Source organism: Acomys russatus, unplaced genomic scaffold, assembly GCF_903995435.1.
Source record: "Acomys russatus unplaced genomic scaffold, mAcoRus1.1, whole genome shotgun sequence".
Lineage (NCBI taxonomy): Eukaryota > Metazoa > Chordata > Mammalia > Rodentia > Muridae > Acomys > Acomys russatus.
In genome coordinates, this window is record NW_026131701.1 from 42,566 (window position 1) to 58,668 (window position 16,103).

At 55.2% G+C, this 16,103-nt stretch overlaps 1 protein-coding gene across 1 annotated transcript; it reads right to left on the reverse strand.

The window, feature by feature from the left end:
- Positions 1-761: 761 nt before the first annotated feature.
- Positions 762-2,271, reverse strand: LOC127186399 (40-kDa huntingtin-associated protein-like). The gene has a single exon (XM_051142786.1). It carries the CDS (start codon positions 2,021-2,023, stop codon positions 854-856), a length of 1,170 nt encoding a protein of 389 aa, XP_050998743.1. The 5' UTR covers positions 2,024-2,271; the 3' UTR covers positions 762-853.
- Positions 2,272-16,103: the final 13,832 nt, after the last annotated feature.

Here is a 16,103-nt window from a genome sequence, read left to right on the forward strand (position 1 = left end):
TATCTTGATTGCACAGGGGCAATTGTGGTGTGGTTTATTGTGAAAGCAATGAGCAGCCCGGTTTGGAAAGAGAGGACCTATCCTAAAGACTTTGAGTAGCCTCTTGCCAACAACTTCTGGGATAATGGGAAGATGCCCGTGCAGCCCAATAGAGGCAGGGTCACCTCATCAGGAAGAACCCAGGCTGGCCGAGTGTGCAGAAGGTAAAGTAAATCCCGACTGTATGACAGAACATGCCAGTTCTGCTTTCCTACATAGGCCTCGTGTTTGCATACAAAGAGATTATAACGATTACATATGATATCATCTGCTGCTTTATCCACTCCTCAGACTGCGGTGCTAATGTATATGGAAATGAATGAAAAAATGTATTAGAAGGAGCATGCCCAAATAGTCAGATCCTCTTCATTTTCCAGGAACATTTCTCATCTGTTCTGAATGCTTCTTGGTGATGCCAAATCCCACCAGGAATAAAAGGAAGGGAAACCAACACGCCAAAGGAACATCTGTCCTCCCGCCTTCATTGCAGCTATACCTAGAACAGCCAGGAAGCTGAGCCAACACACAGTATGCAGCTACTGGCCAGCGCATAAACAGAGCCGATTGTTACACAGTGTTGTCTCTCCTTCAGCCTTGAAGATAAAGTTACGTCGTCCCAGGCAATATGGATGGGCCTGGAGGGCACTATTTTAAGTAAGAAGCTAGGCATGGCCCGCCAAACTACCATGGTAGCAACAGAAAGGAGGAAAAAAACCAAACCAAAACAGAAGCAAGGTCACATCTTTCATCACCTGTCCCCAAAGATTAAACAAGCTGTTACCAGGAGGGAAGGCTGTTCGGGTCAGGTGGCTTATCAGACCCCCTGTCCCGAGGGGGAGATGGTTTCCTGCAGAACCAGGTGGAGGAGGTGGTTCTGCTCAGCACTCAGCAGCGGCCACATCTCCACCTGCAGCTTCTTGATGCCTTCCGTGTCCTTTTCGTGGGCAGCCATGACCAGGGACTGCAACAGCAAAAACAGCTCCTCCGGAAGCTGGCCGCCGCTGTCCTGGCCGTGACCGTCGAAAGCCTCCCAGGAGTACTTCTCCAGGGTCTGGGCGTGCTCCGGGAGCAGTTTGGCCGGCGGCGGTTGCAGGAGCAGCAGCAGCAGCACCCGGGACACCTCGCACCGGACAAGGACGTCCGCGAAGGCGCCCAGTGTGCCAGGAGAGGGCGCGGCAGAGCCTGGGGCGTGGTCCGGGAGCAGCGGGAGGGGCAGGGTCGCGGCGGAGGTGGGTCGCGGCTGCGGTCCTAGCAGGGGGGGCTGGGGCCCTGGAGGCGGCGGAGGCGGCGGCGGCGGCGGAGGCTGCTGGGGCAGCTCGGGGTGCTGCACTGGGTGCCCGCCGTGCTCCCGGGCCAGGCGTTGCATGCGTGTAAAGAGCGCCAGGGCGCCGGTGTAGTCGCGCGCCAGAAGCTGGCAGGAGGCGGCGTCACCCAGCGCCTGCAGCGCGGCCAGTGGCATCAGGGGCAGGTGCAGCTGCGCAGCGCGCTGAAAGTGACCGGCCGCGGCAGCCGGCTGGCCCAGGGCGCGGAGGGCGGCGGCCAGTTCCAGGCACAGAGCGGCGGCGGCGGCCGGCTGACCCAGCTCGAGGTGTAGGCGCACGGCGGCGCCCAGGGCGCTGGCGGCCGCCTGCAGAGGCTCCCCGTAGGCGGCGGGACAGCCAAGGCGCTGGCGCGCGTCGCACTCCTGCCGCAAGAAGAGCCGGGCGGCCTCGGTGAGGGCCAGCGCTTCCCCGGGCCCATGGAAGAGCGCCTGCTGGCAGCGAGCTACAGCCAGCTGGCACCAGGCGGCGTAGGGCAGGCACTCCTGGGCCCGCAGCTCGCGGGCCAGCTGCGCGAACTGCTCCCCGGCCTCGGCCACGTTAGGCTTCCGCAAGAAGCGCTTCTTCAGCTTGTTGGACACCTGCCGGTAGCGGGCCAAAAAGTCCCCAGACTCAGAGCCTGGCCATCCCCCGCCAACCAAGGAAGACGCTGAGCCTGCCGCCATGTTGACAGGCCAGTTGCGACTCCTAACTTCCGGTTGAGAAGCGCTGAGAAACGCACCTATGACAACCACAAGTCCCGTGCTTTATCTATGCTGCGATCTCACAACACTTCCGCCTTCTCCTCAGGATCCCGAGCGCTTCTTCTGTACACCCCCGCCGTTGTCACGGCGATATGCAAAGAGCACGGCGGGAGGCGGGGCCCAGGCCAACGCCTAAGCCAGTCAGGGAGATGGGTGGGTCCCTCTGGAAACCAGCCCCATATGTAAATAACAGGCTGGAGGGGCGGGGCTATGAGGACACCGATTGAGAGGCGGGCGGGGCCCGTTGCCAGGCTACTATGCAAATGAGCGTCTGGGGGGCGGGGCCTAGCCTTGGGAATCCAGCAGCCTCCACAACCCAGAGACCTTCCTGGGCAAGCTAGGACTGACCTGCCCTGGCCTGGCAGGAGCCACTCTTAGCTTACAGCTTCCTTACAACCACCGCCAAGGCAGCCTCCTGGCACTTCTTGCTGAGCGTCCCAGGGTCAAGAAAGGCTCACACTAGCTTCATGATCCTCCCTGACCTTAGTTTCGGCATGCCACTGTTCTGTCACATCTGCGTCTCCGACCAAAAGCCCACCTTTGCATGTGGGTCCCCTCTGCTCCCTGGTCTCCTAGGCAAAGGCCATCACTCTGACCCAGCTGGCCCAGGCTGGACCAGACCGCTTCAGGGACAGGAGGTGCATCGTGCGTGCCGTGCCTCACGCAGGTCCTCCTCCTCTTCCTCCAGAGAAGCCTGTCAGTCCTCCTCTGCCATCCCTGCCTGCCTTCCACACCTGGGCCCAACACCACTGTGTTCCTGCTGCTAAGCCAGCCTCACCTTCTGCCCCTACTCCCACATCATCCCCGAAGGAAAAGTTAGGGAAACCAGCCTGTATGTAGGTCACCCTCACCCCACCACCTCCTCATCCCCTCCTGCCTGAATTCCACCCCTCTTTCCTCCCACTACGGCCACCTCACACTCGGGACCCCACTTTCCACTCCTACCTCCTGCCCCAAGGAAAAGCTAGGGACACCAGTCTGTGGGTCCCCCAAAACCATTCCCAGCGAATGTGTTTCTTCAGCTAGGCCCAACCCACCCTCTGCCCTCCCCTTCCAATCCCACCTCCTGCCCTAATGAAAAGCAAGAGAAACCAGTCTGTGGGTCCCCCAGGAGTACTCCCACCCCCTGTAGTCCTTCAACTGGGCCCAACTCACCCTTGGCCCCCACTTTCTATGCCTAACTCCTGCACAAAGGAAAAGCCAGGGACACCATCCAGTGGGTCACCCAGCGGCACCCCCACCCCCCTGTGTTCATTTCACTAAGCCCTCTACACCCTCTGCCCCACCTACCCCTCCTAAGTCCTGCCCAAAGGAAGAGCTAGGGACGCCAGCCTGTGGGTCCCCCAGCAACAATCCCACCCCCTGTGTGTTCAGTTAGGCCCAATGCACCCTTGAGGCCCACATGCTGACCAAAGGAAAAGCTAGGGAAACCCTCCTGTGGGTCACCCAGCAGCAGTCCCACCCCCCTGTGTTTCTCACCTAGGAGCAACTCACCCTCCCCCCTGACGTTCCACTCCTAACACCTGCCCAAAGATAAAGCCAGGGACACTGGCCTGTCTTTCACCCAGCAGCACTTGAGTCCTGCATTCTACTAGGCCTACCCCACCCTTTGTCAGCAATCTGCCTGTGGGTGACACAGAAGCACTGCCACCCAAAGTGTAACTCCACCAAGCCCTACCTCACCCTCAGCTGCCACCTTCCACTCCAACCAGCTGCCCAACGGAAAAGCTAGGGAAACCAGCTTGTGGGTCACCCTGGACCATTATCACTCAGTGTGATTCTTCCACTATGCCCACCTCTCCCTCTGCCCCTAATCACCTGTGGGTCACCCAGAACCAATCCCAGCCCCCGTGTTCCTTCATCTGGGTGCACCTCACCCTCTGACCCCAAGCCGACTGTGGGTCACCCAGCGGCACTCCCACCCCAGTGTCCTTTCAACTTGGCCCACTTCACTCTCTGACCTCACTTTCTACTCCTAACTCCTGCACAAAGGAAAAAGTAGGGACACCAGCCTGTGGATCCCCCAGCGGCACTACCAGCCCCTGTGTTCCTTCAGCTGGGCCCTCTGTGCCCTCCTCTCCCCACTACCACCTCATGGCCAAAGGAAAAGGTAGGGAAACCAGCCTGTGGGCCACCCAGCAGCACTCCTCCACCCTGTGTTCATTTAACTAGACCCACCGCCCCTCTGCCCTCAATCAGCCTGTGGGTCCCCAGCAGCACTCCCAGCCCCTGTGTCCCTTCACCTAGGCCCACCGCGGCGTCCTGTCACCCCCACCACCTCACGGCCCAAGGAAATGCTAGGGACATCAGCCTGTGGGTCACCCAGCAGCACTACCACCCTCTGTGTCCCTTCAACTAGGCCCATGGTGCCCTCCTCCCCAAGTAGCACCCTCACACCCACCCCCGTGCCCTTCCCGTCCCCTAAGGAACAGCCAGGGAAGCAAGGCCATGCTTTTTTCAAACTAAAGCTTTAATAAGAACACAAGCGACCAGGGTGCCCAGGTAAGCAGGGCTGACTGTGGGAAAGGCTGGGTGGGATGAACTGATGGAGTGGGATGGATAGCAGGGGCAGGCAGATGAGCTGGTGGGGAACTCAGAGCCAGGAGACAGCAAGGGCTGCTGCAGCAAAGGCAGCAGGGAAGGCCGCAATGGTGGCAGCAAAGGGAAACTGAGGCAGAGGCTCCTAGCTAGGGACTACTGCTGCCCTGGGGACTCCTGTGGGCCTCAGGCGGGGCCACCTGGGAGATGGTGATGGATTGGAGCCTTTGTCCCAGCAGGGTGTTCCCCCTGACAGTGGCCTCCAGCAGCTACGGAGTGATGAGCCTCTGGGCACCTCTGCTTTGGGCCTCATTGCTTGCCTGCTCCAGTAGACTGCGCACCAGGAACTCCAGGATGGCTGTCAGGAAGATGGGTGCCGTTTTGATCAACCACGGGCCATGGTCGCCCTCCTGAAGATGGTGCTCCACCAGGCTCACAGACAAGGTCAGCTGGGCTCTAGAGGTGCGGGAGCTCTGAGACGAAGCCCCTTGTAGGAAGTCTGGTCTGCATGGCTCGGGGCAGGCTAGCCTCTGAGTGACACCTCACAGGTCTCCTGGGCTCCACCTGGCTGATGAGCTAGGCTGAGTGGCCCATTGGGCTGTGGGCCTCGAGGGAGGGCCCCAATGGATGATGCGAAAGCCCAATGTTCCTCCTCTTAGCCTGGTGGCGCGTCCTAGTGACCTCTCACTCACTGGTCGCAGCCCGATCAGGCTCCTGCGCTAGTACTGATGATGTGGCAAGGTTCCTGGCATGCCCTCGCTGGGGGCACCGAGGTCCCCTTGACACCTCTGTCACCAGAAGAGCATTATAGGAAATAAGATGGCTGCCGGGATGGGGGTGGGGGAAAGGGGTGCGGGGTGGGGGCGTGGGTGGCATGGAATGGGTGGTGCGCAGAAGGGGGGCGGCAACTCAGTATTGCCCTGGAGAACCAATCCTTCGCTATTTCCGGCTTCTATGGTCCTTTCCCCGCCCCTACCCGTGAAGCATGTACTCCCTTTCCCTCTCCCCATTACCCCTGGCACCTCTGCAGACCTGAGGCCGTTCCCCCGGTTTTGCATGTGGAGACTCAAACTCAGCACCCCAAGCAAGTGTCCCACACCAAGCTACAGCTTTGCAGGTCTCCGGTGCCCCGGAGCCAGTAATCTGCTTTCTGCCAAGGCGGCTGGTGCTGGAGCTGGACAGGCCCTGCAGGTGGAATCACTTAGTAATGGGTAGCCTCTTTTGGGTACCCGTGTCTGCCCCTTTCACTTAGCGTCCTGGATTCAACACGTTTCCCCCAAGGGACACAAGTTTCTTGGGGCTCCCCCACGCAGCTGCTTGAACCAGGGCTCCTGCATTCCTCTCCACAGCCGAATAATAGGGTCGAAAACACAGCATCATCCGCTACTTCAAACTCCCCATACGAAGCACTTTTGCAACATGGTGGACTACAGTGGTGAGCAGAAATGAATCCTTCTGAGAGTTGCCTCTGTCTGGGTATCTCGTCACAGCGACAGGGAAATCACTTAAAAGGTAACCCATGGAATTGTAGCCTTCTCACAGGCTAGGTCCCACCGTGAGGAGAACGCTCTGAAAATAATTTCAGAAACATACACATTGATTTTGACAGACTTTTCCTTTAAGGAGTTTATCAGGACATACCCTACTCAAAGGCGCTTTAAATTAGCTGTTGTTAACACACGTGTTTATACCTGTTCATTAGTGCTCTCTTTTATTTATTTATTTTCATTTTATTTTATTTTATTTTCGAGTCAGGGTCTCTCTGTGTAATAGCCTTGGCTGTCCTGGACGCGCTTTGCAGACCAGGCTGGCCTTGAACTCACTGTGATCCTCCTGCCTCTGCCTCCTGAGTCCTGGGATTAAAGGCATGAGCTCCCACTACCAGGCTTAGTGCTCTTCTTAAAAACTCTACTTTCTTTGGGGTGTTTAGGCCTCAACGTCCCTTCCAACATCCCACCCCTATGTGTTCAGGGACTACAAGAGTAAGGTGGCCACCAGTTTCCTTTTGTTAAAAAAATAAAAAAGGAAACCCAAGGCCCCAAAGCAGGTCTGGGTGGGGTGCGGATGGGGTGAGGGTGGGGAGACAAGAAGACCACATGGCCTCCACGGCTTCCTTCATTCCTCACACAGGAAGCAACATGACTGCTCCTCCTTAGCGGAGGTCCACGTTTCCAGTCTGGTCCTAATTGGGAAAGTGAAACAAGAATGGAGAGCCAGTGCAGCAAGTGGGCGGGAATGCACGACTAGCCATGGTGGATTCTTGAAACACTTCAGGCATCCCAGGCCGCTCACCTGCCATGTATGCTTTTCTAAGAAGAAGCACCAAAAGGTGCTCTGTGTAAAGGAGGCTACAGGAGGAAGCAGACACAGAGCCATTAAGTCTGTTTGTAAGGAGAGAAATGGCTGACGCTGTCACAGGACGCATGGAGGCCTGGTGGCCCAGACATGCTTGCCCTTGTGCCTCCAGGGCCAACCATACACAAGCGCACATGACCAGTCTGGCTCAAAGGCTTGCTCCTGCTTTGGTGTCAGGGTTTCCTGGAAACTGTGCCATCAAGCTGTTTTCAGCTGGGGGGAAGAAAATGCATGTCTCTGGTGGGCCACAGCTGCATCAGTCTGTTGGAAGTACCCTGCTGTCTGAGATTAGAGTCCTCCCAGTCAGGATAGGCACTCTGAGCTTGGTGTTAGGTGCAGGCCTCCCTCTCCACAGCAGGGCCTCCTGCTCTCTGCCTCACCACACCTGGAGAGTGTCTTTACACATAGCTGCCCCTGACCACATTTCGTGTATGGCCCTTGACACAGCTCCCTGCCAGCTCTCCTGTCCCCTAGCTTGTAGGATAATTAGGTATGGCGTTCCCCATTATAAAACAGGAGCATGCAGACAAATGCAAATAAGCATCCTTAAAGTGCCTAATTTCAACCAATCATGGACACCTACGCTGGAAGAGCTAACACCCCACCCCTCCCCTCAATCAATTCCCCATGGACTGAATAGCCTTTCTTAACCCTGAATAAAGTTGAACTAGCCTCCTGAAGCAGTTGTCAGAGTGGTCATTCTCCATCGGGCTCATGGTCTCAAGAGCACTGGCCCTTGCGTTCTGTTCCCCCAACCACGTGCCACCACTCCCCTGGCCTTCATGGGCTGATGGCCACCCTGCACCCCTGGCCCTCATGGGCTGATGGCTAAGAGACCACCCCAAGGGAAGAGGAGAACTCCATCATGCAATAGTCGTTTTTCTGCACTGGCCCTCGACATCCCCTTCAGTAGCCTTCTATTAGATGGGAGAGCAGGGGCCAGCGAGCAGCAGGTCCAAGTACAGAAGCATGCATGTGGCGGCAGAGGGCCGTTGCTGGGTTTAAAGGCAGTTTTACCCCACCACCTCAGTGGCCACGGTTGCTTTGGGGGTGAGCTCAGTCCACAGAAACTACCTGAACCCTGGCAACTGCATTGTTTTTAACATGGGGCCAGTTTGGGGAGTCTCCACCCCAGCTTCACCAGTGTGCTGGTTTGTAGGAGATGTGCCCCATACTCTCTGGCATTTGAATGCTTGGTCCACCCGTTCCTGTTCCTGGATGTTAGAACGCCCCGGCTGCTGCAGAAAACAAGAAGTTCCCCAAGACCTGCCATTGCCACTCTGGAGATAGGTTCCATCGCATCTATCTCTCCGGGCTGGGGCAGGCAGGGTGTCAGCCTGGACTGCTTGATTTGGGGAAACTGTCCCAGGAAGAGGAGATTGTAAGTTTCTCATGAACATCTAATCCGCATGGCCTCCCCCAACAGCTGCATAGGTTTCCTCTGACAGAAGAAACCTCTCACCCATTCCCAGAAGAAATCTGACCAGCTGCACCCTCATGCTGGGCTGACTGGTGCTGTCAGGGTGCTCTGGTCAGGTCAGACTTTGCTCTATTTCCTGCCCTCTTTTTCTTTACTTTGCACCATGAAATCAAACTGTGGCTGTTTGGGGAGGCTTAGGAGATTAGTCCATCTGGAGGGAGGAAGTCCTGAGGCCTGAAAGGACTCACTGCATGTGGAGTTTTTTTCTCATGACTTCCTGTCTGCAGTTTGAGAGGGGAGCCCTCCGGTCCAGCTTCCAGCTGCAGTTGCCATTTCTGTCACCTTCTTTCCCTGCCACTGTGGACGCTACCCCCCTGGGATCTGAAGCCCCAAGTGCCCTCTTTCTTCTCTACTGCTGCCTTTCTTAGGGCATTGTATTGCAGCAACGTGCACATCTTAACTAAGGCCGCCTGGTACAGGACTTGAATCGAATGGTCTCCCCACAGGAATGGGGGGGGATTTCACCAGGCTCAACTGTATACTCGGGAAGGCGGACTTTAACTGGATGTGAACTTTGTCCCTCTAAAAGTAGAAATTTCTGAGGGTTCCCTGTTGTGTAAGGGTGGCAAAGGTGTGTGAGTGAATATTCAGGGACTCCGTGGCAAGGTTCCAGCGGTGGCAAGTCACAGGTGGTCTTTATCCACAGCCCCTGGGGAAGAGAGAGTGCATTGGAGGCTTGCCTGTAGAACTTAGGTCATGCATGCAAGCAAGCATGGATGGGCCACTGCACTCCTTTGGCCCTGCGGGGCCTGCCTGGCATGTGACCATTCCCTTCCAGCAAAAACAACAAGTGCATTGGGGTCTGGGGTCGGGAACACCAACCTTGAAATGGTTGGGCCTAAACTAACTAGCTGTGATTGCTCTCTGAACGGAAAGAAGCCCCCAATGGTGTGGTGGGTTAGGGTCCCCTAGGTGAGCAAGTGAGTGAAAAGGGCATCTCCTGGGTAGGGGAGTCAAGAAGAGTAATGCTTGGACCACAGCCCTTGGGGGACGATGCCAGGGATCCCAAGGCAACGGGCCCAAGGGGGCCTGCGACAGGAGAATGTGCCTGTCTGGCTTTAGCTGCAGACTGGACTGGGTGCCCTGGAGTGTCGGTCAGAGAAGAGGTTGGAGGAACAAGTGGCCTGGGGTGTCCCAGCATGACAGTGTGGTAGCGTCAGGGGCTCGTGGTGTCCACCGTCTTCCCCAACATCTGAGTACTGTTAAGGGCCAGCCCGAACGCCTGAGACCTCCAAGACAGAGCCACGGGGCCAGCCCGCCCCAGGAGCACCACGTGGAGAGAAAAGAACAGTGGACCCTTCCCTTAATGCGCAAAGGCTGTGCCCAAGTGTGCTGGAGGGAGCTACAGGTGTGCCTATTGCTCCAGTCTCTGCCGAGCTCTCTTTGCGCGCGCGCATGTTATAGCAGCCTCGCACGTGTGACCCGTTGGACCCCACGTGGGACAACCCCACCGCCCACGCCCCAGGGCCCCTGGCACACATTCGTGCTTCTCCCTGTTCCAGCCACTCAGAGATACACACATAAAAAGTTGGGTATAACCGGCTGTGCCTATGGCTGGCCCAGCGCAATGAAGCCATGGGCCATCAGCTGACAGGAAAGCAAGTGTGACTTCAGGAGGAGGCAGGCTGGGGCCCATGATGCAGGCACAGGGCAATGGTATCTAGTGCGCATGCGCGAATGTGACTCAGCCAATCAGAGAGCGTTGTATTGGAATGTGAGTCTAAACTAGGCAGGATTGGCCTCTGAGGGCAGGGCGGCTCTCTGGGGGAGCAGAGAGGCCTAGGTGGGTGAGTGCTTCTGCTGGACTTCCTGGGGTGCGTCTCCAGAAGTAGGTGAGAGGCATCAGGAAACACTAAAGGCCTTGTGGCAGGACTGTGGGATCACCAAGTGAGAGGGTCCAGGAGAGCCCCTGAGGTGACTTCGCGAGCTTTGATTGATTCCGAGATGGGCGAAGCACCAGGGCCAAGAGTATTTTTAAAAGGGGGAGATGAGGGCAGCAGGGCCCTAGTAGAGTGGGTGGGGCTGTCAGTGGGTTGGGAGAGGGAGTGGGGGCTTTACACATCAGTAGCACCCTCTGGGGTTGTTTTGTTTTTGTTTTTGTTTGGTTGGTTGTTAGTTTTTTTTTTTTTTGGTGTGTGGGTGTGTGTGTGTGTCCGTGTGTGTTTCCTTGTGCGTGTCCATACGTCCCTGTGCATGTGTCCTTTTCTGGACAGGTGCGCATATGTGTGTGTGCAGGCGCGCATGCCGGCGCGTGTGTTTTGAAGCCGTGGGGTCCTTACTAGAAGCCTGCGTCTCCCTGTGATGGGTCCATAGGCAGGACCCTGACATACTTGGCTAGTCTCAAGGGGAAGAGGATCTCTGGGCACTTGGCACAAGCACACGCACAGCCAGCATGGCTCAAGTTGGGAGTGGGTGGCTGATGGACAGGCCTCACCCCTTTGGGAGTGTCTTTAGGCAGCCTCAGGCATGCCAGCATAGTGGTGTCCTTGCTAATCAGAGATCCAGTCCTGGAGGTGGGGCCTCTCAGAGCAAGTGCTTTGGAAGTGTGGTCACCTGGGTGAGTGACAGGGTATCAGCAGCTTGAGTCTAGAGCCCCTGGTGGTGAGAAAGCAGGGTGAGGCAGGATCCACAGCCCTTTGTGGATGAGAGTGGGATGTTGAGGCGAAAGGATCCAGGTTTATCTGTGTTGTGACGTTTGGAAGACTCTCTTCCACTTGGTAGTGACCACCGTGGGCAGTGGGGGAAAAGGGGTCCAGAGGGTGGCAGGATTGAAGAGCTGAGTGTGAGCGTGGCGTGTAGAAGAGGAATGGATGGCCTTCCACCTATGCTCCTTGCATCTGGCTGGAGTCCTCAGCGGACACCTGGGCCCTGCTTATGTGCAGCCATGGGCCTTGCCTCAGCAGAAATCCCCCCTCGGGACCCCTCCTCCCCCGTGTGACTGAGATGGGGCATAGATGGGCCCCTTCACCAAACAGAGGCTTCTACATCCAAACCCCACAGGTGCCAGTTCAGGCCACTTCATCCTGGGAGTCTCTGCCTTTCCAGACTTTCAGAGAGAGAGGGGCACGGGGAGGTGGGGCCTAGATGGGTATGGCTGACCATCCTCTGAGAAGAAGGAGGCTCCTGGGGAAGGAGGGTGTCCTCGCCTGGGTGGCGGGGCGGCAGGAGTTGATTGGCTACTGGGGAACTCTGTTGTATTGCTGGCCAGTTGGGACAGGGATCAGAGAGGAGCCTTATCTCACCTCAGGAGTTAGGGAAGCGGCATCACAAAGAGGCATGCCCAAGGCAAACCCACGAGGTGACACCAGGGTCTTCACTTCCAAATGGGGCTGGACGAGGCCCCAGAAGGCGAGGCCAGAGGTCAGGGACAGGTCATGACGGGTGCCGGGGTTCGGAAGGGTAAGTGGGACAGCTCATGGGCTGGGGGATGTGGCCCTGCTGACTGAGTAAGCCCCAGTGAGACTCCAGCATTAGGTGCCTCGTTTTATGGGGGCACGGCCCAGGACTTCCCCATCCGAGGGTTGGGAAAGCAGCAGAGGGTACTGACCTTGGGTGGTAGGTGGATTGGGGAGCTCCGGGTTCAGACAGGGAAATGGGACCGCAGGCCAGGACACTGGTGACATCCTCTTGTCCTCTCACTGCTCCTGTACAGTGCCAAAACTGCTGCCCACACCCTGTGGGGTCCTGGTCCCTGTTCCCATTGCTATCTTGTAATCCTTCGCGGCATTTGAAGTTCCAGGCATCCTTTCTAGCCCAAGAAGGTCCTGGCCATGATGGACAATGACAGCGCCGGCATGGGCTCAAGGCAGAATCCAAATCTCCCAACAGATGACACCCAGAACCCAGATGCAGTGGCTCCAGGTAATGAAATAACACAGAAACAGATAGGGCTCCTGTAGGGCTGCGTCCACCACAGGGGACATCCTAAAATCTCTCGGAAGGTGGAACACTGAATGGATGCGTTTCATGGACATTTGTCGGAAAAGCAGGAGCTTCCAGATGCTGATAAGTTTCCTCAAGCTTGTTTGTGGATTTAGGTTTCCCTACCTGACATCCCCACTCCACAGGAACCCTGCAAGTCTCACAAGGCGGCTCTTTCTAGTCAACATGCCTCTCTGGGAGCACATGGGTTCCAGGGACTGTCTGGAAGGTGTGTAGAGGTGCCTGCAGAAGCTGCTCCCAGGGTCAGGGCTTGTTAGAGGAATGCAGTTGTGTGTGTGTGTCTGTGTGTGTGTGTCTGTGTGTGTGTGTATGAGTGAGTACGTCTATGTGAGTGGGGTGATTGTTTGTGTGCATGATTTCTTTAAAAAGTGGCAGTAGCTGTTGGTGGCTATGGGTTCTAGAAACCCCTTGGTGAAGCTGATTCCTGTGGGGGATGATGAGAACGGCACACTTTGTCTCACAATATCTTCCTGTTTGTCTTTAATACAGCCAATGAAGAAGTCCTTGATGTCAGTAGGGAGAACTTTCCTTCCTCGGGAACAGAAGGGAAGCAGGCCAGGTGATACTTCAAAAACAAAAACAAAAAAATAAACAAAACCCATTCATAAAATACATTTAGAAGAGTCAGGCTGGAGAGATGGCGCAGTGGAAGAGTGCTGGGTGTACAGAAACCAGACCCTGAGTTCATATCCGCAGGATCCATGCACACCTTTCAGGCCCAGGGCGTGGGGGGTGGCAGAGGCAGGAGGGTTGCAGGTGCTTCCTCACCGCCAGGCAGCCCAACAGGATAAACTGAGACGTGAGGAAAGAAAGAAAGAGACGCAGCAGTAAGTGAGATGTGTGCATGCCATGAGCTTGCTGAGCCCATGGAGCTCAAAGGCCCCAAAACACTCACCCTGCAGTCAGCTGGTCAGATGTTCAGTGTGGTACAAAATGATAATCCCACGCCCACAGCAGGCGGCAAGTCCTGTCAGAGACCTTGTCTGACAGGGATAAGATGGAGACGGGTAGAGGAGGACACCCCGCTTCTACCTCTGACGGCGTCACATGTGCGGACATGCCCTTCCTTTGCACGCAAAGAAATCTAGAAAAGTCAGTGATCACTCTTGAACCGTGAACTGAGTGTAGGCCACGTGGCCCACTCTACTTCCTCCACTCACACAACAAAAGTAGCCTTCTGTACAGACTGAAGTAAAAATTTAATATCATTTTTTTTTTTTGGCAGGAAGGAAATACAGGATTTATTTGAAGAATTTGAAGGTATGTTCTAGGAGAGGGACACTAGGAATTTGAGGAAACGGTTTGACACAAAGAAGTGAAAGGCAAGCAAGTTATTACTTGGCAGACAAGAGACGTGTGTTGGGTGCCTTGTTCTCATACACACAGTGTTAAAGTTGTGTTCATCACATTGCCAGCTCTCTACTTCATGTTCATGTTCGGTTGGAAGAACATGGCGCCTGCGGTGTAAAGACTCTTACTGCCTCGCTGTGAGATATTTACACCTCCGATGAGCTGATGTGTCTTCCAGGGGTTTATTCACCCAAGGGACACATCTGTTTTTAAGACCACATTTTTGCTTCACTGATTTGTATTCTAGACCAGTTCTTTTGTGTGTGTGTTGGGGGGGGCGGGTTGCGAGTGCCAAGACCTCTTAAGTGGCTGCCCACTATTTCATGTGCAACAAATAGCACACACACTGGAAAGCTGAAGTCAGCACTGGTAGCCTGCGACCACTGTATGATCAGACTGAGTCCGGCCTTAAATGGCGTTCAGACGTTTGTCACGTGAACCGTTAAAGGAATTGCAAACTGAGGACGGGCTGGGAGAGCTCCAGAATTTTCTGAGGGAAAGTTCCATGTAGACACTCTTCAGGACTCTGGTTAGGGGTGGGGCTGGGTGGGAGAGCTCCTGCCTACTGTGCTCAAGACTCCAGGTTCCATCCCCAGTCACCGCAGACCTTCCCACAGATCAGTGTGGGGTTTCTCCCCCTTTAAATGATCCACGATCTCTACCTCATCCGGTCTGTCTACAAGCCACGATGGCTACAATAATAACGGCGCTGCCATTAATTACTCATCTGTGAGCCTTTGGAGATTTCTGTTAATGGACTCCTTTTGTGTTTTTGCGTAAAGTGGCCCTAGAGTCCCTCTGAACGTGTCCTTGAGGTGAAGTGTGCCTAGTATGTTGGTTAAGGTTACACTTTGTAGACGGGGTCTCGGTTAACGAAGCTACACGGTGACTTGATACACTTTTTGCTAAGTCCCCTCCATGCTGTTTTCTATGGAATGCACAGACCCTAAAGTGCAACTGTCCCATTTCACATTAAGGTCATCAGCCCCTGGAATCGCTGGCTGAAGGAGAGGAGGCAGACAGTCTTTCCATTGACGTAGCATTTCCATGTATTGATGACAAGTGTCTCTCCAGCACCACCAAGGTAGCTTTATGTGAATGCTTACGAGATTGCATTTCAATACAGCGCCCATTCAGAACTGTCGTCATGGAAACAGAGGAGGATTCAGAGCCATCCTCACTGCGTCTTTCCAAGCCATGGAGCAGAAGGTGGAGGATGTTCTAAAACTCCAGTGTGAGCAAAGGTAAGGTTGTGGCTTCTTGGTGCTTTGATCCCAGGCCCGTTGACGGTTGCTTAGTTAAGGAGGATGGCAAGAGGTCGAGGACCAGCCATGAGGCCCACTGGCTCTGTTGGAAAGTGTATTCGTCTTGGTTTTTCTATAGAATAGACTTCCTTTTGTGTGATACCCTCAAATCGTGGTAACTGAAGTCAGCCGTGTTTCCTAAGGACGAAATAAGGTGTCTGGGCACAGAGCAGCCGAATCCATGTAGCAGTAAGGGAGGTTGGGTGTGGCATGCACATGCTGGGTGCAGTGAGCTTGGAACCCTCAAAGCATTGACCCCAGCAGTGGATCCGCAGTTCAGTGCAATAGGAAGTGAAATTCTCTCTCACCTGCGCTGTGTTTCAGAATTCAAGCGCGGTGTTCGCCACACTTCCGCAAGGAAATCCTCACTGGCGTGAACGCGAGGAAGACTGGGGAGGCCTCTGGAGAATTTTCTGATGGTAGTGGCTGTGCCTCCCCATCAGAGCAGCTGCTCAGAAGGAGAATGTAAGGGAGAAGCTGTGCTTGTCAGGAAGACGGATGCTTGTGGGATACTAGGGCAATGCCGACTGTAATTCTCCCAGAGATTTCTGGCCCTAGGAGCTGCGAAGCGACTTCTCTCTTGACCTAGGAGGAGCAGATGCTGTTAGTGAAAGATCACAGAATCCACCTCATTTCCCTTTTCCCTGTCAGAATGTTAAAGGGAGGAAAACCACAGAGGACCTTTTCCACCTCTGTCCATCCATAGATTTAGGGAGGGCAAGTCAGTCGGGCTTTCAGGGCAATTTCCTCATGCTGTGCAGGAGTATCACACACACTGTTGTCTTTTATAGGCAGACACTTTATGAAGACTCTTCTCTTCAGATCCTGAGTTTGAATAGGAAGTTAACCGCGCATGCACATCAAGTCAAGAAGCAGGCAGAAAATCTCGCTGTGAGTATCAGGCTTAGCTGGGAAGGAGTCCCTTGTGTCAGCATCGCCAAGTCAGGATGGAAAGAGATAAGGACATGCGCTCAGACAGGCAAGCAGAGTTTTGTCTGTGGTGAGGAGACTTGATGTGACCTGAGTTTGTGAA

What these genes read in the sequence shown, in the direction of transcription:
- LOC127186399 (XM_051142786.1), bottom strand. Translation starts at nt 2,023, where the DNA reads ATGGCGGCAGGCTCAGCGTCTTCCTTGGTTGGCGGGGGATGGCCAGGC.